The sequence below is a fragment of the Puma concolor genome, chromosome C1 (genome assembly GCF_028749965.1).
Source record: "Puma concolor isolate L17-30 chromosome C1, mPumCon1.1.hap2, whole genome shotgun sequence".
NCBI classification, from domain to species: domain Eukaryota; kingdom Metazoa; phylum Chordata; class Mammalia; order Carnivora; family Felidae; genus Puma; species Puma concolor.
The window spans coordinates 201,428,942-201,452,276 of record NC_141674.1 but is presented as its reverse complement, the minus strand read 5'-3'; the positions used below and the strand labels follow the sequence as shown (position 1 = coordinate 201,452,276).

Below are 23,335 nucleotides of genomic sequence, written 5' to 3'. Positions count from 1 at the left end.
TTGATTAGAATAAGCCCGGTCACTTATTAAACACCAAAATGACCAAAACTCTGCTTTTCTTTCAAGTATGGGATCTTTTCTTTTTTAAGGGGGATCTAGTTTGTAAGGATAGAGAAAGGGGGGCCAACCCCTTTTTTTTTGTTCTCAAATTTCAAGAACGCCATAGGTTACAGTTGATCTTGTAGTTTTGGAACTGAGAAGCCGTGCACCGTATGTTGTGGAATGTGAGGCCATGAAACATAAGAAAACTAATTATACTTTTATTTCTCTCAACACAAGAGAATGTCGGATTTAGAAGAAAAACATGCTCTAGCTTACAATTCTATACCCAAATGCATAGTTTCCCTTCAGGATAGAATAAGCTGGAAGTAGAAAAAATTATGAGGCAGTAGTCAACATCAGTCTTCTACGACAATGCAAACCCTCTACATGAATGTGTAGGCATTATTGTGGTTTAACAACCCTCAACCTTTCCTGTAATTATTCCCTACAACATACTTCACCTGTGGACTATGTTTGCTCCCTCTGGTACTTAAAACTCTACACATGCAGAGAGCAGCCCCGAGACTTCTTTGAGGCACACCAGACTGCTTTCCAACCAATTCTTGGTTATCCTATTAGCCTAAGGACTGATAATACTGCACATGTTTTTATACCTTGTGATCATTTCTCCATCCATTTCTATATAGCCCACGAGGAAATCTGCACAACCAATGAAGGGGTCATGTATCGCATTGGAGATCAGTGGGACAAACAGCATGATATGGGCCACATGATGAGGTGCACATGCGTTGGGAATGGTCGTGGAGAATGGACTTGTGTCGCCTACTCTCAGCTCCGAGGTATGCTTGCTTATTAATGAGAGCATGTGAAAGGACCGAGACTGTAGAGAGGACCAAGTTTTGTGGACGTTTGTACTTTCCAAAAGCAGGAGGGGAAATGTGTGACGCCATGCCATCAGTCTATCTTGCTAGATAGGTTTGTCATGTTAAGCAGCCAGTGGAGAGAAGCTGGCAGAGCACTTCTAAAATTTGAAACATTCCCAGGATGTAAGTACTTAGGCTGAGAAGATGACTTCAAAGGCTAGAACACAATTATTTGATCCTGTTAGCTTTTAGTTACACCATTGGATTCATGTCTAGAAAAGATTGAATAATTTCTGTAAAGAAAAGAGACTTCGCTATTCTAAAAACAGATCCTTGCAGATCCAAATTGAAGGTGACAATCAGAGAGACCTATTTCTTTTGCTCAGCTCAATTTTTTTTCCCTTGGATCCTGGGATATAATATAGGGATATCGATTTATGAAAACCATGTTGGTACTTCTGTTTCTTTGATTTGAAGAGTATGATTTAGGTACAACTCTGAACCAATAAATAGTCCATATAACTGGTGTGTTGACCTTGGCCTGAACTTGTTCTCCTTTTGTGGGAAACACAATACCAGAGTAATAATAATTCCACATGATGTTGCAGAACAGAAAGGAAAGACATACAGACTAACTCTTCATTTTACAGAGGAAGGAGCTGAGACCCAAAAAGGGAAAGTAATTTTCTCAGGATCTCTCAGAGAGTTTGGAACACAGTTGGCCTACTCTTGTGTTTTGTTTTGTTTTGTTTTTAATTTCACAAATGCCATCAATGTTATTTTATTTCCCAAATCCAACTATCTCCCCACCCCAGCCATTCTAGAGATCAGACCATCACACCATGCTGGGTACTCCATAAGTATGCTTAGTTTTCCTCCTATTTCTCATAGCACGCAGAGATCTAAAGGACATTATCAAATTAGCAAGAACTTTTCCAAAAGTAAAACATGTATTTATTTAAAAATTACCTTTCCACAGGAAGGTGTATTTTACCACATTCTTTACTTAGTTGTATAGACTTTGACCTCTGATATTTAAGTTTATAAAAAAGTTGATAAGACAGAGAATTTTTTTTTCCAAATCCTGTATTCCTGACTAAGGTTTGAAAAAATGTTCTTTCTATGCTAGTAGAAAAGTTATTTTAGTGGGAGGTGTTGGTAATTTAGTGGGAAAAAAAACTGTATGCTTTGAAAAACATGACTTTTTTTTTTTATCTCATCGTGAAACTTAAAAAAGTTCTCCACCATCCCACTGTCTCCTAAACAGATCAGTGTATTGTTGACGACATCACTTACAACGTGAATGACACATTCCACAAGCGTCATGAAGAGGGGCACATGCTGAATTGTACCTGCTTTGGTCAGGGCCGGGGCAGATGGAAATGCGATCCCGTTGGTAATTAGCCTCATGTCTCTAGGAGGTTTTGGATGCTGGGACTAGTTAACAAGTTTCAGATAAGGAGAGCCATTTGATATTACATAATGGAAGTTGACTCCAGACTTTGATCAATGGCTTGCAGAGAGCTTTGCAAAGTTTTTTCTCTAATCATAGACCAAGATACCAGTTTGATAGTGACAGTTATCTATTTTTGTTGAGTTTGGTAACACATGCAGGTTTATTTTAATGGAATGGAATTAGTTCTTTGGTTCTGAATCATAAAGAGAATCCATGTTATGAAAGAGAACTTTCCTTTGCTGACTGTGCAATAACGCGGGCAAGTGAGCATGCCAGTAAATACCTCCTTCCAAATACTTTATTTTTCTTGGCTGCCCTTTATAATAGATCTAAGCAAATAGTGAAGATTGAGCCTTAAAAGAGCTGCGTGGCCAGCCTTCAGGTAATCCATTAATATTCCCTTACCAAAGGAGACCTGTTGCTCACCACGAAAACAAACTGATCAGATGAGTTTGTTTGACATGAGATTATGAAAGCTGAGAGAGAAGCCTGCGAGGTATTTTTTTAGAAACTGCTCAGCAAGTAGTCGTTGTTAAAATCTAGTTCATCCATGTGCATGTAAAATTAAGCACTCCAAAATTTAAAGAGGTATATAAAGTGATCCTTTGTTCTTACTATTTAAACGGTAAGTCAGTGCATCAATATAGGTTAAATATAATATCTAATTTATTGTTCCAAAATTGATATTCAGAATGTCAGTATATACTGAAATCTAAATCATAAATTTTTTATTTAGAAATATCGTCTTTTTTGGGGCGCCTGGGTGGCTCAGTCGGTTAAGTGTCTGACTTCAGCTCAGGTCATGATCTCATGGTCTGTGAGCTTGAGCCCCGGATTGGGCTCTGTGCTGACAGCTCGGAGCCTGGAGCCTGCTTCAAATTCTGTGTCTCCCTCTCTCTCTGCCTCTCCCCAAGTCATGCTGTCTCTCTCAAAAATAAATAAAACTTGAAAAAAATAAAAATAAATTTAAAAAGAAATATCTTTTTAGAAAGCTAAACATTTCTCCCAATGGGTACTTTTTTTTTACTACTACTAATTGCTCTGTAAGGTAAAAGATATGAACAAAACATTTTGTAACCACATATATTTGTAAGGACAGTTGCCTCTCTGCCCCTCCCCAGCTCATGCTCTGTTTCTCTCTCTCTCTCAAAAATAAAAAACATTAAATTTTTTTTAAATGTAAGGATAGTTGCAAGTTTCCATTAAAATTAAGAATATACGGTCTGAAAATTTACAAAAAAGGAGGGGGAGGCGTCTGGGCTCAGTTGGTTGAGCATCCGACTTTAGCTCAGGTCATGATCTTATACTTTGTGGGTTTGAGCCTTGCATCAGGCTCTGTGCTGACATGACAGCTCAGGGCCTGGAGCCTACTTCAGATTCTGTGTCTCCCTCTCTTTCTGCCCCTCCCCTACTCACACTCTGTCTCTCTCTCTCTCTCTCAAAGATAAATAAGCATTAAAAACTGTTTTTTAAAGAATATAGGAGCGCCTGGGTGACTCAGTCGGTTAAGAATCCAACTTTGGCTCAGGTCATGATCTCACAGTTCGTGGGTTCGAGCCCCGCATCAGGCTCTGTGCTAACAGCTCAGAGCCTAGAGCCTGCTTTGGATTCTGTGTCTCCCTCTCTCTCTCTGCATGTCCTCTGCTCATGATCTGTCTCTCTCTGTCTCTCAAAAATAAATAAACCTTAAAATTTTTTTTTTTAAATAATATATGGTCTAGCACACTGAAATTAAATTTGTACCTCCATGTCTTCAATGCTGCTTCTTCTACTTGTTTATATTTTAGACCAATGCCAGGATTCAGAAACCCGAACATTTTATCAAATTGGAGACTCCTGGGAGAAGTACGTGCATGGTGTCAGGTACCAGTGTTACTGCTATGGCCGTGGCATTGGGGAGTGGCATTGCCAACCTTTGCAGACCTATCCAGGTAAGTACCTTTCTTAATGCAAACTGAGAGTCTTTAACGGAGTTTCCAAAACAGGGCAGCATCAGTGTTTTTAATACTCTGATGCCTGCATTGGCCTCCTCTCTATTTTCTTTTTCTCTTGTCTCTAATAATCAGATTTTTGACTAAAATAATTTTCCTTTCTCCTCCATCAAGTTAAAGGTGTGCTCAGCTGTGAAAATGTGCCTGTGTGTAAATTTGTTTCTGAACACTGTAGAGCATTCCATTAGGTTAAAACAGTCTGGCTAATTTCATCTCACATCCCCACGTGGAAATAGAAACCATACTGTGAACTATACTGGAGGTAACGTGTGGGGTTGTATGTTACAGCTCTTAACAGAAAGGTTGCCTAGAGAGATTATGTGAAATACAATATAGGGTATGTGTGTTCGCTCACCATTTCATCTGGGGCTTCTTTGTGTCAAAATTTTCATTTGTTTGATCAGTTGGAGTCTAGAACAAACTATCCTGGGTCAAGAGTTGAGTAATTTGGTCAATTTTCTGCCTACGCAGTTCAAATATTCTCAAATGTTTATTGCTGGGTTTGTTTTTTTCTTTTTCTTTTTCTTTTTTTTTTTAGGTCACAGGACATAATGCCTAGCTGGAGGTGTGATTAATTCATTTTAGACAAAAAAACATTTTTTAAATTTAATTTTCACTGAGAGATTATAATAAGACACGGTGAATTATGAAGCTCAAATTTTTGGGCACCAGTTATTTGAGCAACTACTAAGCTGCAAAGCCTCCTAGGCCTCTGTTACCCTTAGACCTGAAACATGGGCCACATTCAGAAACAAAAAGAAGTTGGGAGAGCATCAGATTCTGCCTATGACAGAAATTAAGATTAAGTGAACTAGGGACACCTGGGTAGCTCAGTCGGTTAAGTGTCTGCCTTTAGCTCCAGTCATGATCTCACGGTTTGTGAGTTTGAGGCCCATGTCAGACTCTTTGCTATCAGTGAGGAGTCTTCTTGGTATCTTCTGTCCCCCTCTCTCTGCCCCTTCCCTGCTTGTGCCCTGTCTCCCTCTCTCTCTCTCTCTCTCTCAAAAATAAACAAAGAGAAAAAGATTAAGTAAACTAAATCCCTCCATAATGTCATAAGAGATTAGTATCCCTTATTACACATATTCACTATCACAGACAACAGGATATGGAACAATTTGGCCAAAGGTAGAGTTTGCCAAGACATGGGTCCTGGCTGTAGGCTGTGAAAGAGTTCCATGTCAAGCTTCACTCACTAGTTTCTCATCTGTAAAATGGGGATATTAAAGTTGATTGCCTTTAAAGTTCCTTCTGCACAAACAACCTAACAATCTCTGATCCTAAACACTAACCGCCCAGATACACCCTTCCAACAAACTTGGAAGAAACACTGCTCTCCCCATTCCTCAGTCACTGCCAGGGCCGTACAAGGTGACTTTGCTTAAACAAGCTCACAGCACAAATTGACCTGGCTCTTAAATTGTATTCATGGTGAATTTAGGTGTAGGAATCACTTAAAATATATTTTTTTATTTAATAACGTTTAAAATATCTGATTGCAGAAGAACTTTAAGTTCAGAAATTATATATATATATTTTTTTTTCCTTTAATGAGGCAACTAAAGGGTAGAGCCTTCTAAAGAAATGCTCCTGAGTTTCTATGTTTATGGTTGTTATTGTTGTGGCAACTTGTTGAAAATCGCCCTCAATGATTTAGAGAAAAAAATTTTTCTCACCCTTTTACAATGAGCGTATTCACAAAACTGCTCGCTGGAAGCATTTAGGTGAACCGGACAGGGGTGAAATCTACATGGGAAGGAAGCCTTCTGCTTTGGAGTTTACTTGTTGACTTTGTTCCTATTTTTTAAAAAGGGTAAGAAGAATGCTCAGGGAACACAGAGAAGGAGATTTGGAGAGGGGATTGGTGTTTGCCCTCAGTACGTGTTTGGGTGCTTATCTCCATGCCTGGTTTGCTCAGTGGTTCATGCCTAGCGCGTGGGGCTTCATGAGGTTGGGGAGAATAAAGGAACCACAGATGACCAGTAGACTGTCTCTGAGCCTTGCCCTGTTTGCTCCCGTCTACAGAGGATTTGGTGGAGTTGTTCAAACTCAGAGAAGATAAGAGGCATTTGGTTTGTCAATAAACAACCAGGGAAGCACAGATCTCAGCAAACAAAATAGAGAAAAAAGGACTGAGTCACAAACTCATAAATATTTAACTTCCCCAGGGTCATCGTTCCTGGAAATGATTCATTTCGGCCTTATTTTAAACTGATTTTAAAAGCATACACATTGTGTCATATCTTTACTTAACTATTTTATGGTTAGCCTGACCAGATTGAATAAGAGAGGGAGTAAGGTTTTTACTGGTAATTGCTAGTATATACCAGTTAGGTTAATTTTAGTTTTACCAAATCTAACCAATGTAAATGATGTCAGAATTTTCAGATGTCCTGTCTTCAAATCATATGTAGATTCAAGTCTAGTGGTAACCAGAATTTAGTTGGCCTTACAAATGATGGACACGGGCTCTTTACTTTCTGATAAAAAATACACTAAATGCATGAAATCCACACTGATGTTCAGTGGTCTATGGTACAAGCCTAAATTTTAAAACCTATAATTTCAAACCAGTGCTTGAAAGTTTAGAAAGAGAAAAAACTCCTGTAGTTTTGCTCCATCACTGAGGTAAAAACGAGTGAGTCACCTTTTTTGTTTCCCTCCCCTCTCATTCATTACCTTGTGGACCCAGGAACAGGATTAGGGTTAAAGGTGGACAGTAATTGTCATTTGTATTGTCTTTCTAAAACTTAATAGACATTCAACCATCATAAACTTTTTCTTTTAATTAAAAGCTAATTTTTTTTCGAGCAGTTTTAGGTTCACAGCAAAATTGAAAGGAAGATACAGAGCTTCCCATACAGCCCCTGCCCCACACGTGCCCAGCCTCCCCTATTACAAACATTCCGACCCAAGCAGTGCATTTGTTACAATCAATAAACCTGCATCAAGACACCATTTTCACCCCAGGTCTTTGGTTTACATGAAGGATCACTCTTGGTGTTGTACATTCTATGGCATCATAAACCTTTTCCTCCCTCAAAATCATGACTGTCAAACTAAATAATATATATATCAGAGGTCTCTTTACCTAAGGAAATTATAGTAGGAATTCCTTAAAGGATTGATATTTGAACAACCTTATGCCAATTATTGTAAATAATGTAAGGACCTGATATTCCTGTATTTACTGATGTTCACAGAAGTCACATCTCTAACATACTGCCTCACCATTTATCTTTAAAAATTTACTTGTATTTTTGAGGAGCTTCATGAACAGAAGGAGTAATTCAAAGAGTGACATGGAATTAAAGAAAACTAAGAATTCTGTACATGGATTTTGATATTTATGTGACTTAGAAGTAGGTGCATTAAATGAAATTAAGATTCAAAGAATCTTAACTTGTTAGTTTTCAACCACTTTGAATTATTCTCAGTGTGGAAGTGAGCATATTATTGTAAAACTTTTAAGTCTACACAGAGATGCAAGTTATATATTTGTTCTGCTACAGAAAACTTTGTTTTCAAAGAGAATTTGACAGCAAAGATAATTAGGTTTGAAAATCAATATTTTTTTTTCCTAAGAGCTTTCAGAAAACCTAAATCTGTTAACAGTCTGGTGAAATACTTTACTAAACTTGCAAGATTTTGCTGTCTTTGATAGAGTGGCAGTTAGAAATTCTTGGAAAGGTTATGACAAGAAACTTTGTTTTCATTTCAAAAAAGTTGAACAATGACATCATGAAAAAGACAGTGTTTAGGGAAAAGATGTGTTCTGCTCAGCAAGCATAGATTTTCTAGGTAATTCATTATTATCCTAAGTGGAGTCTACACTATTAAGAAATTCGGGGCGCCTGGGTGGCGCAGTCGGTTAGGCGTCCGACTTCAGCCAGGTCACGATCTCGCGGTCCGTGAGTTCGAGCCCCGCGTCGGGCTCTGGGCTGGTGGCTCGGAGCCTGGAGCCTGTTTCCGATTCTGTGTCTCCCTCTCTCTCTGCCCCTCCCCCGTTCATGCTCTGTCTCTCTCTGTCCCAAAAATAAATAAAAAAAAAACGTTGAAAAAAAAAAGAAAAAAAAAATTTAAAGAAATTAATTCCATTTTCCTTATATTGTTTTTTCTTTAAAAAAACATACTTTAAATTTTGTAGGAAACAATCATACATACTGAGATGTGGAAATACTGAATTTAGTATGTACTTCAACCTGTCATTTCAGCTGATAATTGCTTTTCAAAAAAAAAAGTTTGATCTCTTAATAACGTGGCCCATCAGTGATATGATTTTAGAGTATACTTACTAAGTAAAAATAAAATGAAAACTTTTTCCCTAATGGGATGCGTAGGCTGATAAGAAATAAAACTGAACCTGTAATTACTGCTTTTGTGTATTCATCTAGGATTCTACTCCATTTAGAAATATGGGTGTTTTATATCATGTCATATGACCTTTAGAATGTTGTTTCCTTCTTAGTGGGTGGATTCATTCTAGATGAAAAGCTTCACAAATGAGAATTTGTTTTAAAGAAGCTTAGTATGATAAATAAATGGGAGTTTGGGTTCTTTGTTACTTTATTTGGGTTAGGGTAGTTTGGCAATTTTCTCAATTCTTATTTTGAAAATGGAGACAAAATAAAACTAAGGCATTTTTCAAATTTTATTTTATTTGCTATAAACAAGTTCTATTTGCATTTCTCATGTGAACGACAATGACTTATTGACTAAAACGGATTTTATTGCATTGATTTCCAAGGACAATATGTAAAAAAGTAATCCCAGAATTTTTTTTAACTATACTCACCCTTACTGATAAGCAAAACTATCTTTTAATGATGGCCATCCACATGCACTAACTTTTAAGTTGAAGCAAGTGAATACCCAAGATCACCAAATCTCACATTCTCATTTTCAGGCACAACTGGTCCCGTCCAAGTCATCATCACTGAGACCCCCAGTCAGCCCAATTCTCACCCCATCCAGTGGAATGCACCAGAGCCATCTCACATTTCCAAGTACATTCTCAGATGGAAACCTGTGAGTATCCCACCCACAAACGGGACATTGAGGGTTCTGAAACAAACACATTCTAAATATTTGTTTTCCAGCTTTCGAGCCAACCGATCTGATGAACTATCTGTGATTTGATATATAGATTTAGCTTTTTTGGTATTTAGAAGGATTTAGAAAGATTTGTTATTTAGAAAGATCTTCTTTTTTTTTTTTTAATTTTTTTTTCAACATTTTTATTTATTTTTGGGACAGAGAGAGACAGAGCATGAACGGGGGAGGGGCAGAGAGAGAGGGAGACACAGAATCCGAAACAGGCTCCAGGCTCCGAGCCATCAGCCCAGACCCTGACGCGGGGCTCGAACTCACGGACCGCAAGATCATGACCTGGCTGAAGTCAGACGCTTAACCGACTGCGCCACCCAGGCACCCCTAGAAAGATCTTCTTAACAAGGAATTAGAGATGATAATGTCTGAAACAACTCTTCCCCGATATGGGAAGGGAATCTAAAGGCTTTGTATATCTTGCACCTCTGTCAGAGGAAGACAGTTATTGGCATCATTTCCATGATTTGAAAAAATTAATATTTAGCTATAGAGGTTCACTTTTTTTTTTAAATTTTTTTTTCAACGTTTTTTATTTATTTTTGGGACAGAGAGAGACAGAGCATGAACAGGGGAGGGGCAGAGAGAGAGGGAGACACAGAATCGGAAACAGGCTCCAGGCTCCCAGCCATCAGCCCAGAGCCTGACGCGGGGCTCGAACTCACGGACCGCGAGATCGTGACCTGGCTGAAGTCGGACGCTTAACCGACTGCGCCACCCAGGCGCCCCATAGAGGTTCACTTTTTAAGGGATCACTTCTTAAAATGTTACTTTTGTTTCTCTGAAGTTATTTAGGTAGAGGGGGAAAAGAGATGATTCCAGGGAAGAAAATGAGGGGTGATAGTTGGCTTGTTTAAAAAGTGAACCTTCTGAGTTTTTAATGAGAAGCATCTAGAAATTGAAGAAATCATACTGAGGAAGATGTTGATCTAGTAAATTTTAGGATTTCTTACCCTTCAAACCTGCCTGTTAGATCTCCAAAATTCATGACTCATAACTTAAGAAACACTCTTTTAAACCCAGGGAAAAAAATGTCCACTTTTAGTCACAGCTGTTAAATCCTAGCAGTTGAAAACAAAATAAAACAAAATGCTGGACCAACTCAGGCAATTGTATTTAAACTCTTTGGGAAAAATTCAAGCTGTGAAATCATTCTTTTTTTAAAAAATCTTTTAAATGTTTATTTTTGAGACAGAGAGAGAGAGAGAATGAGCATGAACAGGGCAGAGACAGAGAGAGGGAGACACAAAATCCAAAGCAGGCTCCAGGCTCTGAGCTGTCAGCACAGAGCCGGACATGGGGCTTGAACTCATCAACCATGATATCATGACCTGAGCTGAAACAAAGAGATGCTTAACCAACTGAGCCACACAGGTGCCCCAAAAGCATTCTTTTTTGTAGCATACTCAGTATTCTTGTCATAGTGTCCAGAGCAGCCATTTCCAGAACTTTGCATTTAGTGATGTTAGCCAGTGGGATTACTATATTTTCCCCTCCAATACCTTCTTGTCTCTCATCTTTACATCTCACTCCCAGTTTTATTTACTTTAAAACTAATTCTGAAGTGTTGCGTGAGATCACTGTAATAAGGGACATTTATAGGGAAGTAATAAGATGTACATTGAATTGGAAAATCTTCAAAGAAGCAGCAGTGATTAATTTCTTTAAGATTTTTAACGATGAAGAATTTTCAGGTTTTTCCTCAATGGATATTATCCAAGAGTGTATTTTTGAATACTTTCTTCTGATGCCTAACCTTCTAGAATTGAATAAAACAGTTATGAAATCTGATCTAATTGTAATGACTAATTTGAGATTTTTTTCAACGTACTTGAGTTAAAATTTAAATTTAAAATACACTACGATCCATTTCATTTATTTCAAAAATATAAATGGGGGTGCCTGAGTGACTCAGTCGGTTAAGTGTCCGACTTCGGCTCAGGTCATGATCTCACAGTTAGTGAGTTCGAACCCTGCATCCAGCTCTGTGCTGACAGCGCAGATTCGGATTCTGTGTCTCCCTCTCTTTCTGCCCCTCCCCCACTCACACTCTGTCTCTCTCTCTCTCAAAAATAAATCAACATTAAAAATTAAATATATATATGTATATAAATGGACACTTGAGTATTTGAATTATTGAGGAACTGGTTGGATAATTTTAAAAAGTCACTGGGCATTAAAAATGTATTTTGACTTAGCTTAGAATATTTACACTTAAAAGGATCTCATCTTGTTTGAAGTAAGTGTGTTTCTTTTCCACACATTTTACTGCAATGAGTTTTGTGATCCATGACATATTAATGAAGCTGGACGGATGTGAAATGTAAACTGGAAGCAAAGATTAAATAAACCGAAATCACATTCTTCTGCAGTCTTGCCCAAAGTTGGCTAACCGCTTTTGATGGGGTAAATCATATCCAAGAATGAGTCATACAGCCAGACCAGCTGAACCTTATATGTGATGGTTGCAGGAACTGAGTCACAAAGTAATATTATATCTTTGACTATTTCTGCAAGGCAAGAAATTTGTATCCTACTAAGTAAGAAGTAAAATATCTGGCCGTTTCCCACCTAAGAAAAGAATATATCTCTGTGCATCATAGACATTTAAAAAATGGGAGAGGCAAAACTTAGGCTCATCGTATTTTCTTGCTAATATGAAATAAATTCGTCTGGCAAAAAGGAAGGTGCCCCGTGCCTGTGACTGTGTGACCTTGGGCATGTCATATAACTGTTTCTTCACCCGTAAAATGAGGGCATTTATACCATGAAGTTGCAGAAGAGAGAGATGAAGACTGAATGAGAGAATGAAGTAAAAGCATAGGGTGTGGTACACAATAAGCTATCAGTAAATATTAGCCATACTAATAATTATTATTGACATTAAACTCTGCTACAGGTCCCTCTTCTGATTTCAGTTTTCCACGATTTTCCTCCACAATGGAGCTGCACAGGTCCCTCATTCTTTGAAGATTACTCATGATCATCTCTGAATCTTCATCCTTGTGAATACTTATGTGATTTTTTTCTTTTAAATCTTTAGAAAAATTCTCCACGCGGTTGGAAGGAAGCCACCATTCCTGGCCACTTGAATTCCTACACCATCAAAGGCCTGACCCCAGGTGTGGTATATGAGGGACAGCTCATCAGTGTTCAGCACTACGGCCACAGAGAGGTGACACGCTTTGACTTCACCACCACCAGCACGAGCACAGCAGTGACTAGTACGTACCCAAGCCATCCTCATGCCCATGCTTGTGTTCCTCAGAGCTGCGCTGTCCTCAGGGAGTGGTTTGCTTCTCAAGTCCTATTCTTCCATGGATGGCCCCAATACTGTTTTTAAAAAATGGTGTTCTGTAGATGACAGTAGGACATTTTCTTGATGGCTGAAGGCTCCCTCTCCCCTTCCCGTGGCTGTCTAGGCAACACTGTGACAGGAGAGACGACACCCCTTTCTCCCGTTGTGGCCACTTCTGAATCTGTGACCGAAATCACAGCCAGCAGCTTTGTGGTCTCATGGGTCTCGGCATCAGACACCGTGTCAGGATTCCGTGTGGAATACGAGCTAAGTGAGGAGGGAGATGAACCACAGTACCTTGGTAAGCTAAATGTGTTGCCATGACAGCTTTTGAGTGGCTGATGGTGACTCTATGTGTATGTGGGTTGGGGGACCTCCAAGAAGGTGTTCATTGAGTTTTGGAACTAGTTGACAGCTCAGACCGAACAAACTTCCAATGTGAGGAAGGAGAACAGCTGACCCTTTCTAGAACTGAGCTTGGATTTTTCCTGAAACATGCTCACATTTTCCTGGTCCCAGTGTGAGCTGCCTTACCCGTTTGCCTGGGCACAAGTCTGTACAACCACAGTATTTTCTCCAGGGAAGTGATTGCCAGTATGAGGACCACAGCAGAAAATGTTAGCCTTTGGGGGTGTACTCATGCTTTTCAAATTCTCATGGTTAGGGGCTTTTAAAAAACTTTATTGTAGTATAACATATCATAGGCATACAGCTTGATGAATTTTTATAAAGTGAGGACATCCATGTGAGCAGCACCCAGATTAAGAAAAAGAACACTCAGGGGCATCTGGGTGGCTCAGTTGGTTAAGCTTCTGACTGTTGATTTCAGCTCAGGTCATGGTCTCACAGTTCATGGGATCAAGCCCCGAGTTGGGTTCTGTGCTGTTAGCAGAGCCTGCTCTCAATTCTCTCCCTCTTCTCCTCTCTCTGCCCCACCCCCACTCATGCTCTCTTTTTCTCTCTCCCCCTCTCTCAAAATAAATAAACTTAAAAAAAAAAGATCATTCCTCCTACCCCACACCCCCTCGTCCCCTGACCATAACCGCTACCCTGACTTTTAACTACAGAGAGCTGTTTTTATAAATTTGGGGGTGGATTACAAAAATTATATATCTTCAGAGAAAAAATTCAGAGAAAAAATGGTAAACAAAAGAAAAATCTCATAATGTATTGATAATTATCGATTACCCATTAGTACATTTCCTTTTAGACTTTCCCCTTCCCTTATGAATGTACAGTTTTAAAAATATCCCCTTTATAGGTTGTGGAGTGATTTGAGGGATTGGTTTGCTCTGATTGCTAACCTTTCCTTTTTTACTTTAAAGATCTTCCAAGCACGGCCACTTCTGTGAGCATCCCTGACCTGCTTCCTGGACGAAAATACATTGTAAATGTCTATCAGATATCTGAAGAAGGAGAGCAGAGTCTAATCCTGTCTACTTCACAGACAACAGGTACATGTGTACTACATGCTGTGAGAAGAATTGTTTATCTGTAGAACAGGCCTAGAGTGATATTTCCTGACTGTTTTCCTCATTTGCCCTTTTCTTTTTGTTGTTAGCGCCCGATGCACCTCCTGACCCTGCCGTGGACCGAGTCGATGACACCTCGATTGTTGTTCGCTGGAGCAGACCCCAGGCGCCCATCACAGGTGAGCTTGGCCTCCTCTCCCTGGCTGCCATGTTAGTCTTGATGGCGTAGGTGGCGAGGTGGCCGATTCTAACCTGTGGACAGGGAGGTCACATAAATCTTCTGCATAATTACTAGTCTACTAGGGTAGAGGGGTACGTGTGTGTGTGTGTGTAATAGTAATTCACAATGTGATTATCATCAAGGCTTACAGCTCAATTTTCTTATAGATCATTTCCCATCATATCCATTTTATTGACCCCCATACACACAGACACACACACACAGACACACACAGACACACACAGACACACACACACATACAATTTCTTAAATTTTTTTTAATGTTTATCTTTATTTTTGAGACAGAGAGAGACAGAGCATGAGTGGGGGAGAGGCAGAGAGAGAGAGGAAGGCACAGAATCTGAAGCAGGCTCTAGACTCTAAGCTGTCAGCACAGAGCCCGACGCAGGGCTCGAACTCGTCAGCTGCGAGATCATGACCCAGGCTGAAGTTGGACGCTCAACCGACTGAGCCACCCAGGCTCCCCAACACACACAATTTCTAAAGCCAGCTCATGGACTTATTTAACCAGGCATTTCTGAGGCCGAAGAGGGTTATTTTTTCTGAAAACCTCATTCTAAGACTTATTCTTAAAGAGGTAGCTCAGTTGCCTTCTTAGCTCATTAAGTGACTCAGCTGCCTCTAAAGTTTCTGAAAGAGACAGTGCTAGACAATCTGCGCTCAAGGTAGTTCACTAATTGCTTTCAGTGCTCGGAGCTCAAAGAGAAGAAATCATTTTAACATGAGTATTTTCACCTCATGGCATCTCTAATAGACATTTATTAAGGATATTAGGTCTTCAAGGATATTTATTATTTAAAAAGGTTTGCACGGCTGCTCTTATTTTACCTTTGTACTGAATAGTCCTTATGAGAAGTGGCAACATCTCTGGTTCTTAACTAATCAAGCAAGATGCTAAGGGTTTTTCTGATAAGAGATTTACGACTTACGAAACCTCTGTTTCATAAAACAGTGTGGCTAACGTTTCCCCCTTGAATCTGCAGGATACAGAATAGTGTACTCGCCATCAGTTGAAGGTAGTAGCACAGAACTTAACCTTCCTGAAACCGCCAACTCCGTCACCCTCAGTGACTTGCAACCTGGAGTTCAGTATAACATCACGATCTATGCTGTGGAAGAAAATCAAGAAAGTACTCCTGTTTTCATCCAGCAAGAAACCACTGGTGTCCCGCGTTCAGGTAACTTAAAGTCACTTCTTACGGCATTGTATCTCTTAGGGCTTAATGAGGAAACACGACTAACCGCTCTTTTGTTGGAGAAATAAAACTATCCTTGGACTGTGTTCATTTCCTTAGCATGCTAGGGAGGACCAGAAATGTTACACGAAAGAATAGTTGTTTCTGTGGGAGGGTTGCTTCGTCTCTGTCAACATTTCCTCCATGCAAGTGATCTTATAGATTAGTTTATCCCTAAACTTAAGAAATATGACTGAAATGTCCACACTATTAACTGACTTATCAAAGCTGGCTATTGGCCTTCCCTAATAAAAACTGACACCTTAGCGTCTTCACATTTTTCTCTAGAAACTTAAGGCTCACTTTCTCTATTCCTTTGAAATACTATAAAATGGTTCAGTAAAATACAAACCACATTTTTTTCTGTTGTCACAATAAGGGTTTATTTTATTTTATTATTGTATTATTGTATTGCATTGTATTGTACTGTATTTTTTGCATGTTTATTTTAAACTACTTGATAGGACACTTAATATGTTGGAAACTCTTCGGTTTACCTACATATTTTAGATAAAAACTTCAAATGTTCTATGTAAGCAGTAAGTCAGAACCATGAAAATATAAGAAAAAATTCATATTTTCTAGTTAAGAGACAAAACTTGACATTAGTTTGGAATGAGAACCCCTGTGAATTTCCTTATATACATCTAGGAAATTGGCTTTTAAAAAAAAACCAAAAAACAATAGTCTTCAGTAGGAATTGTGACTGACCAATTGGCTCTTGTCTGTTAGATAAAGTTCCCCCTCCCAAGGACCTGCAGTTTGTGGAAGTGACTGACGTCAAGATCACCATCATGTGGACACCCCCTGAGAGCCCCGTGACGGGTTACCGCGTGGACGTGATCCCCGTCAACTTGCCTGGGGAGCACGGACAGAGGCTGCCCATTAGCAGGAACACCTTTGCAGAGGTCACCGGATTGTCCCCCGGGGTCACCTATCACTTCAAAGTCTTCGCTGTGAACCAAGGGAGGGAGAGCAAGCCTCTGACAGCAGAACAGACGACCAGTATGTTCTGCTCTCCTCCATCTCCACCCCGAATCCTCCACCCTCATTCCCGATCTGTGGTGCATGTGTGTGCAGCAAACCATTTACTCCTAGGTTTATGGTTAGAAATAGGGAAATACCCAGTAGATAAGGAAATGCAGAGTGGACGTAAAGCACATCACACCTGAAGGCAAAACTGAGACCCACTCCATCATGCTAAATGGTAACCCGTGCCCCAAATTCATGCACCCACGTAATGGCACTGAGAGAGGACAACTTCAGAGAACCTGATTTTCTTTGCTAACAGACACATGGATTGCAAACCTGAGTGTATTTTTTATAACTACATTTGTCTCCATAAAACTTGAAATGTATGCTCTTAACCCTTCTATGAGAGAATTACTTACGAATAGTGATTGCTTGAAACATTGCTTATTAAGTGCCAGGTCCTCTGCTCAGTTCTTTACAAGCGTTGTGCTTATATTTAATACTCTTTTGGATCTAATGAGGAAGGTCTTATTATCCTCATTGGATTCATGAAGGAATTGAAGCTCTTAAAAATTTCTGCAATTTGTAAAGTTCCAGAGCTAGGAAGTGATGGAGCTAGATCTACAAAGACGTAATGGCATTTTGGCTCTATGTCTCATTCTTTCAGTGATTATCCTTGACTCTCTCCTAAGCATTCCCTTCATCTGAAAAGCGTTTTTAAATTACTGCAGGGAAACCGCTAGTAATCATACTCAAGGAAACTCACGATGTGTGTGATTCTTTCTGATAGTGCACACTCACCAGTGTCTTACCATGATTCTGATGTATATGTTATAATTATTACCTGATAGGAATCATGGGAAAATTACTTTTATTTCTCTAGCAAAGGACTAGTCATTCAATAAATGCAGAGAATACTGTTTCTGTTCCTTGTAGAGGTTATGTCTTGCCCTCATTTTAGTGGGCTTGTCTCTCATTTCTTAACCTGTTTGGCTCAGAGCAGAGTCTAATTGTAGCCTTCACAAGTATTTTCGTTTTTGTATTTTTAATGCTATCTCTATAATGTTAGTACAATTTCAGAGGGTGATGGGAAAGTCAGGATGGAAAATTAGACCTTCCTCAGGATCAAAGTCAAGCAAAAAAAGAAAAAAAAAGCAGCAATTTCTCATGACTGACACAGTTTTGCAAAGTTCTGTGTAGCACTCCATTTCTTAATGGCTCAACATTTCCAAGGTTTTGACTTTTGCTTAGTTTCAACCTTGAGAAATCTTTAGAAAATTCAGCTGGGCTTTTAAGTTTCAGTATGATCATTACCAAGGTTCAAATATTTCTTGATGTGTTTCATCTTTTCTTTCTAGAATTGGATGCTCCCACTAACCTCCGATTTACCAATGAAACTGACTCCACTGTCATCGTGACCTGGACTCCACCTCGGGCCCGCATAGCCGGGTACCGACTGACCGTGGCCCTGACCCGGGGAGGCCAGCCCAAGCAGTACAACATAGGGCCCTCTGCCTCCCAGTACCCGCTGAGGAATCTGCAGCCTGCCTCTGAGTATACTGCAACCCTCATGGCTGTCAAAGGCAACCAACAGAGCCCCAAAGCCACTGGCGTCTTTACCACCCGTAAGTCAAAGTTTACCCTCTTTTCTTAGTGATGTCATATGTTCTTTTACCTTTATTTGCATTCTCTGTTCTTCATCCCACTTTTAAAAAGTTAACTTAAAAAACCTTAGTATAAGGGGCGCCTGGGTGGTTCAGTTGGTTGAGCTTCCAACTCTTGGTTTCTGCTCAGGTCATGATCTCACAATTCGTGGGTTTGAGCCCCACATCGGACTCTGCACTGACAGTGAGGAGTCTGCTTGGGATTCTCTCTCCCTCTCTTTCTCTCTCTGCCCCTCCCCTGCTCTGCTCTTTCTCTCTCTCTCTCTCTCTCTCTCAAAACAAATAAATAAACTTAAAAAAAAAAAAAAAAAAAAGGAAGATTTAAACCAGTGCTACTCAAAATGTGGTCATGGACCAGCTATTTGAACCATGAATTGTTTCTTATTGGACAATAAGGAGCTTGTGCCATAATATAAATCATGAAACACACCATTCAGTTCAGTTGATTATTTTTCAAAGCAAGATTTTCTGGATGAAGGTAGCAGCATGTTAAACTACAAATGTTGCCAAGCTTCTTCTTTCCTCTGGGACCACTTTGAGTAACACAGTTTAAAGCACCTAGTTATTTGAAAATTGAATGCTATTGTATTAAATGAATTTACCAAATCCTAGTTAAGGCAAGGAAACAGCACCTATGTCTACATCCTAATACTCTGGGTGTTGAATGATAGCAGTAAATGTAGAATAAAAACATTTACCAACTATGGAAACCAACAGACCAAGAAGATAAGGAAATGATTTTTCTTTTTTTTTTTAATTTTTGTAATGTTTACTTATTTTTGAGAGACAGAGACAGAGCACGAGCAGGGGAGGGGCAGAGAGAGAGGGAGACACAGAATCCAAAGCAGGCTCCAGGCTCTGAGCTGTCAGCACAGAGCCCAATGTGGGGCTCAAACTCATGAGCCATGAGACCATGACCTGAGCTGAGTCGATGCTTAACCAGCTGAGCCACCCAGGTGCCCCAGGAAATTATTTCTTTATGAGACTGCAGCAGATCAAAGTATTTCTGAGGAACAGAGTAACTTTTTTTTTCCTTTTATCTTTCTTAAATTACTCTTGAAGTTCCACTTCAAGAGTTCTTAATAAGAAAGAAAATACTGACAATTTTTGGTCACATCTATCCTTTTTTATTCAACCTTTTATAGGAAGTGGCCTTAAATCTCCTATGTGTCTACAACACAATAAAGACCTATATTCATAAACTGATTTCTATTAAAAACATTCTCATTTATATTACAAAGAATTACGAGACCCCTAATTTCTAGCTTTATTGGTTATTTTTAAATCGACCTTTTCAGTTACAGAAGCACGTAACACTTTTTGACATATATTACAGCTATCAACTAGTTTACATTTTTCTAAAAGCTTTTAAAAATACAGACGTTGGGGCGCCTGGGTGGCGCAGTCGGTTAAGCGTCCGACTTCAGCCAGGTCACGATCTCGCGGTCCGTGAGTTCGAGCCCCGCGTCAGGCTCTGGGCTGATGGCTTGGAGCCTGGAGCCTGTTTCCGATTCTGTGTCTCCCTCTCTCTCTGCCCCTCCCCCGTTCATGCTCTGTCTCTCTCTGTCCCAAAAAATAAATAAACGTTGAAAAAAAAAAAATACAGACGTTAATAAGCATTCAAAAAGTGAATATAAGTTTAGTTGTAAATAACTATGGAATTTACTTCCCAAAGAAAATTCATTTTCCTGTAGGAATTCATAATTTACCAAAAATTTAATTCCATTTAAATTTGGTGTATGATTTTTGTTAGTGGAGTCTTTTTCTTAAGTAACTACTAATTGTAAGCAAGTGAAGTCTTTTTATTTGTAAGTTAACCTTTAAATTTTGCTATTTTATGTTACATGTTACTAAGATACTCTAGAATCCATTAATACGAAACCAGTGTTTTATATTTCTTGTAAATATCTATTTCTTACAGATGCCCTTCATGAATTAGAATGGAGATTTCAGTAGATTTAGCCTTTTTCTGACCACATATGATTCTACAAATTATCATTTTTACTTTTTCACTCCTTAACATGATACATATTTTGTGTAGTTTCTTTTGTTGGACTGAGTGCCCACGAAAGAAAAACCATTTTCACTGGTACTAACAGTAATTAAGTAGAGTATGGCGGGTCAGTGTAGACTATTTGGAGACTTTGATATATTGGACATGTTATTTTTATTCTCTGCACAGTATATTTATATAAAATAAAATTATATTTGAGTTAAGGGAAGTACTGATAGTCAAAACTAATTTTATTAGATAAAGGTTAACATAATGCCTTGCACACAGCACGCTTTCAAAAAATATTCACTGAATAGATGATTGAGGGAAGAATGAGAACGAAAACAGTTCAACCAAGCTTCAATTTAAATAAACCTACTTAAGTAGCGAGTTCCACAACTTCATTTGAACTTGGAGAACTCTCTGAGGCTATAAACATCAGTAGGGCTTGCATATTTTTGAAATTGCTGTAAGTTTCTGTAGCTTTTTACTGTCTTACTAAGCTTAATTCTGGGAAGAACTTTTCTGGATTTTACAACTTGTGCCAAATTCTTAAAAGCAAATGTGAAGGTGGGGGGTGGGGGGCTGTTTCTGGGGAAAATACAGCTTATTCCTTTATAAATAGGGCAAATTTTATTTCTTTAACAGCTAGACTATTCTTCATGTATGACCTGCCAGAACCCATAATTCATACTACAGTCACATCCTTTGTTTGACATCAGTTTGTGGGTTTGTGGTTTGGAGACTTTCCTGTAATGGTCTTCCCAGGCAGAGAGCATCATCTTAAACTTAGGAAGATTCTAGCTGGCTGGCTCAATCAGTAGAAAACACCCAGTCTTGAAGCCCAAGACAGTTGAAAAGAATGTAATTTGTGAAAAAGTTGTGGCTTTCACAGATGTTCAGTACAAGAAGCTGCTTGCTTTCTGAATTTTTTTTTTTTTTTGGTGGCCATTAACATGGTCACTCAGGGCTGGCCACGGCATTTTGTCAAAGTCAGCAGCAGCCAAGTGGTGTATGATTTCAGAGACTCTGGGAAGGCACCATGGATTACCCATCCTGGCTCCCCCCAAAACACCCTTGAAATAATAACATAGTTAGGAAACAGCTCACTAAACCAGTAGAACTTCAATTTGGCCATTAGAGTAAGTAATTACAAAGTAGCCCACACACATATTTTATTTTTCCCCCACACAGTATTTTCAAAACAGTTTTTAAAATCACACATTAAAGTCCAGACTGGGGGGGGGGGGGGAAGGAAGAATTGCAATGGTGCCTGAATTCCCATGTGATCACAGGGAAGATGAATGACTGGAGCTGAGTAGTGAGTGGGGTCTTGAGACTTTTAATTTCCATGTGTGTGCCTCTGGGGGATAACTGTCTCACCAGCCATTCACAATTTAGCATAAATGCATTTAATAGTTGTTTCCCCCAGTGGGCACAGAATTTGGTTGGTACATAAAAAAGAAGGAATTATGAAGACACCAAACACGTGATCTGAGCTGGCAACACACTTGATACCCTTGAATTTGACACTTGCCCTGTTCAAATGTCTTGGCTTTTGAGACCTCACCTTTCCCATAGCAGCCAGTTATTAAAATGCTCATTTCCTTATTACGAGGTTTAGCTGTTCAGCCGATTATATTTTAGAGATTCTAAATCTGTAGTAAGATTCATAGGACTGTTGAAAATGTCTATCTTTTTTTTTTTAAGTTTATTTATTTATTTATTTACAGACAGAGACAGTGTGAGGTGGGGAGGGGCAGAGAGAGAGCAAGAGAGAGAATCCCAAGCAGGCTCTGTGCTGTTGGCACAGAGCTCAATGTGGGGTTCGAACTTGTGAACTCATGAAGTTGTGAACTCATCGAACTCATGAGTTGATCTCATGACTCAGGTCGTGAGATCATGACCTGAGCCAAAACCAAGAGTCAAATGCTTAACCAACTGAGCCACCCTGGTACCCCGAAAATGTCTGTCTTAAGTTTGTGTATACACACTCTTTCATCCTTTCTCTTCTTGTTTTTAAAGTTGTTTAATGTTTATTTATTTTGGGAGAGAGAAAGAGAGAGTGTGCAGTGAGGGGGGGAGGGGCAGAGAGAGAGGGAGAGAGAGAATTCCAAGCAGGCTCCACACTCAGTGCAGTGCCCAGTCCAGGGCTTGATCTCACAAACGATGAGATCATAACCGGAGCCGAAATCAAGAGTCAGTCGCTTAACCAACTGAGCCACCCAGGCACTCCTCTTTTCTGTTTTCTTCTTTTTACAGTAATATTTTTATTTTTTTATTTTTTTTTTTTAATTTTTTTTTTTTCAACGTTTATTTATTTTTGGGACAGAGAGAGACAGAGCATGAACAGGGGAGGGGCAGAGAGAGAGGGAGACACAGAATTGGAAACAGGCTCCAGGCTCCAAGCCATCAGCCCAGAGCCTGACGCGGGGCTCGAACTCACGGACCGCGAGATCGTGACCTGGCTGAAGTCGGACGCTTAACCGACTGCGCCACCCAGGCGCCCCAGCAGTAATATTTTTATTAAGAGAAATAACAGTGAGGTTAGGATGTTAGGAGATGCAAAATTAACTTTTGTTATAATTCTTAATTTCAGTGGCAGAGTACTAAATTTTTTCAGTCTGATTATCCTAAATGGGTAATCACATATTTAAGGAACCTTTAGGATTTTTAAGTGTGTCTATAGTGGCAGATTTTGTTTAACTTTCATGTGGCATTTCTTACTGCAACCAAAAATAATTGACCATAATTATGGAGTAATTCAACTTAAAGCTATTTTCAGATCTCATCTGTAATTTAACTATTGTTCTCAAATTAATGATTTAAAAAGCAGAATGATAATCAATTTGTGGTCAGTTTCATATTTCAAATGGGATTCTCCAGGGAAATTAATTGTCCTAAAACTCAAATCCCAAACTTGATGAAAAGACACAAATCATAGACTGCAAGGACTTGAAAGTGTCTTCTTTGTCACTTAGCTCTTTGTCACTCAAGTACGATGCATGGACTCAGCATCAGCATTCCAGAAATGCAAACTT

General features: G+C 39.3%; 1 protein-coding gene and 1 long non-coding RNA gene across 14 annotated transcripts in view; both read left to right on the top strand.

Moving 5' to 3' along the window:
• Positions 1-23,335, top strand: part of FN1 (fibronectin 1) — a 71,056-nt gene that overhangs the window by 12,674 nt on the left and 35,047 nt on the right. For all 13 annotated transcript variants that reach the window (XM_086719573.1, XM_086719569.1, XM_086719568.1 and 10 more), the window contains exons 10-20: positions 690-842; positions 2,134-2,262; positions 4,110-4,253; positions 9,220-9,341; positions 12,463-12,643; positions 12,842-13,018; positions 14,043-14,171; positions 14,279-14,368; positions 15,414-15,608; positions 16,398-16,670; positions 17,996-18,262. In XM_086719573.1, the coding sequence (XP_086575699.1) occupies positions 690-842; positions 2,134-2,262; positions 4,110-4,253; positions 9,220-9,341; positions 12,463-12,643; positions 12,842-13,018; positions 14,043-14,171; positions 14,279-14,368; positions 15,414-15,608; positions 16,398-16,670; positions 17,996-18,262 (1,860 nt within the window). The remainder of the gene's footprint in view (positions 1-689; positions 843-2,133; positions 2,263-4,109; positions 4,254-9,219; positions 9,342-12,462; positions 12,644-12,841; positions 13,019-14,042; positions 14,172-14,278; positions 14,369-15,413; positions 15,609-16,397; positions 16,671-17,995; positions 18,263-23,335) is intronic.
• Positions 9,754-11,492, top strand: LOC147578660 (uncharacterized). The gene is made up of 2 exons (XR_015255532.1): positions 9,754-9,914; positions 10,155-11,492. It is a non-coding gene; the product is annotated as an uncharacterized LOC147578660 (long non-coding RNA).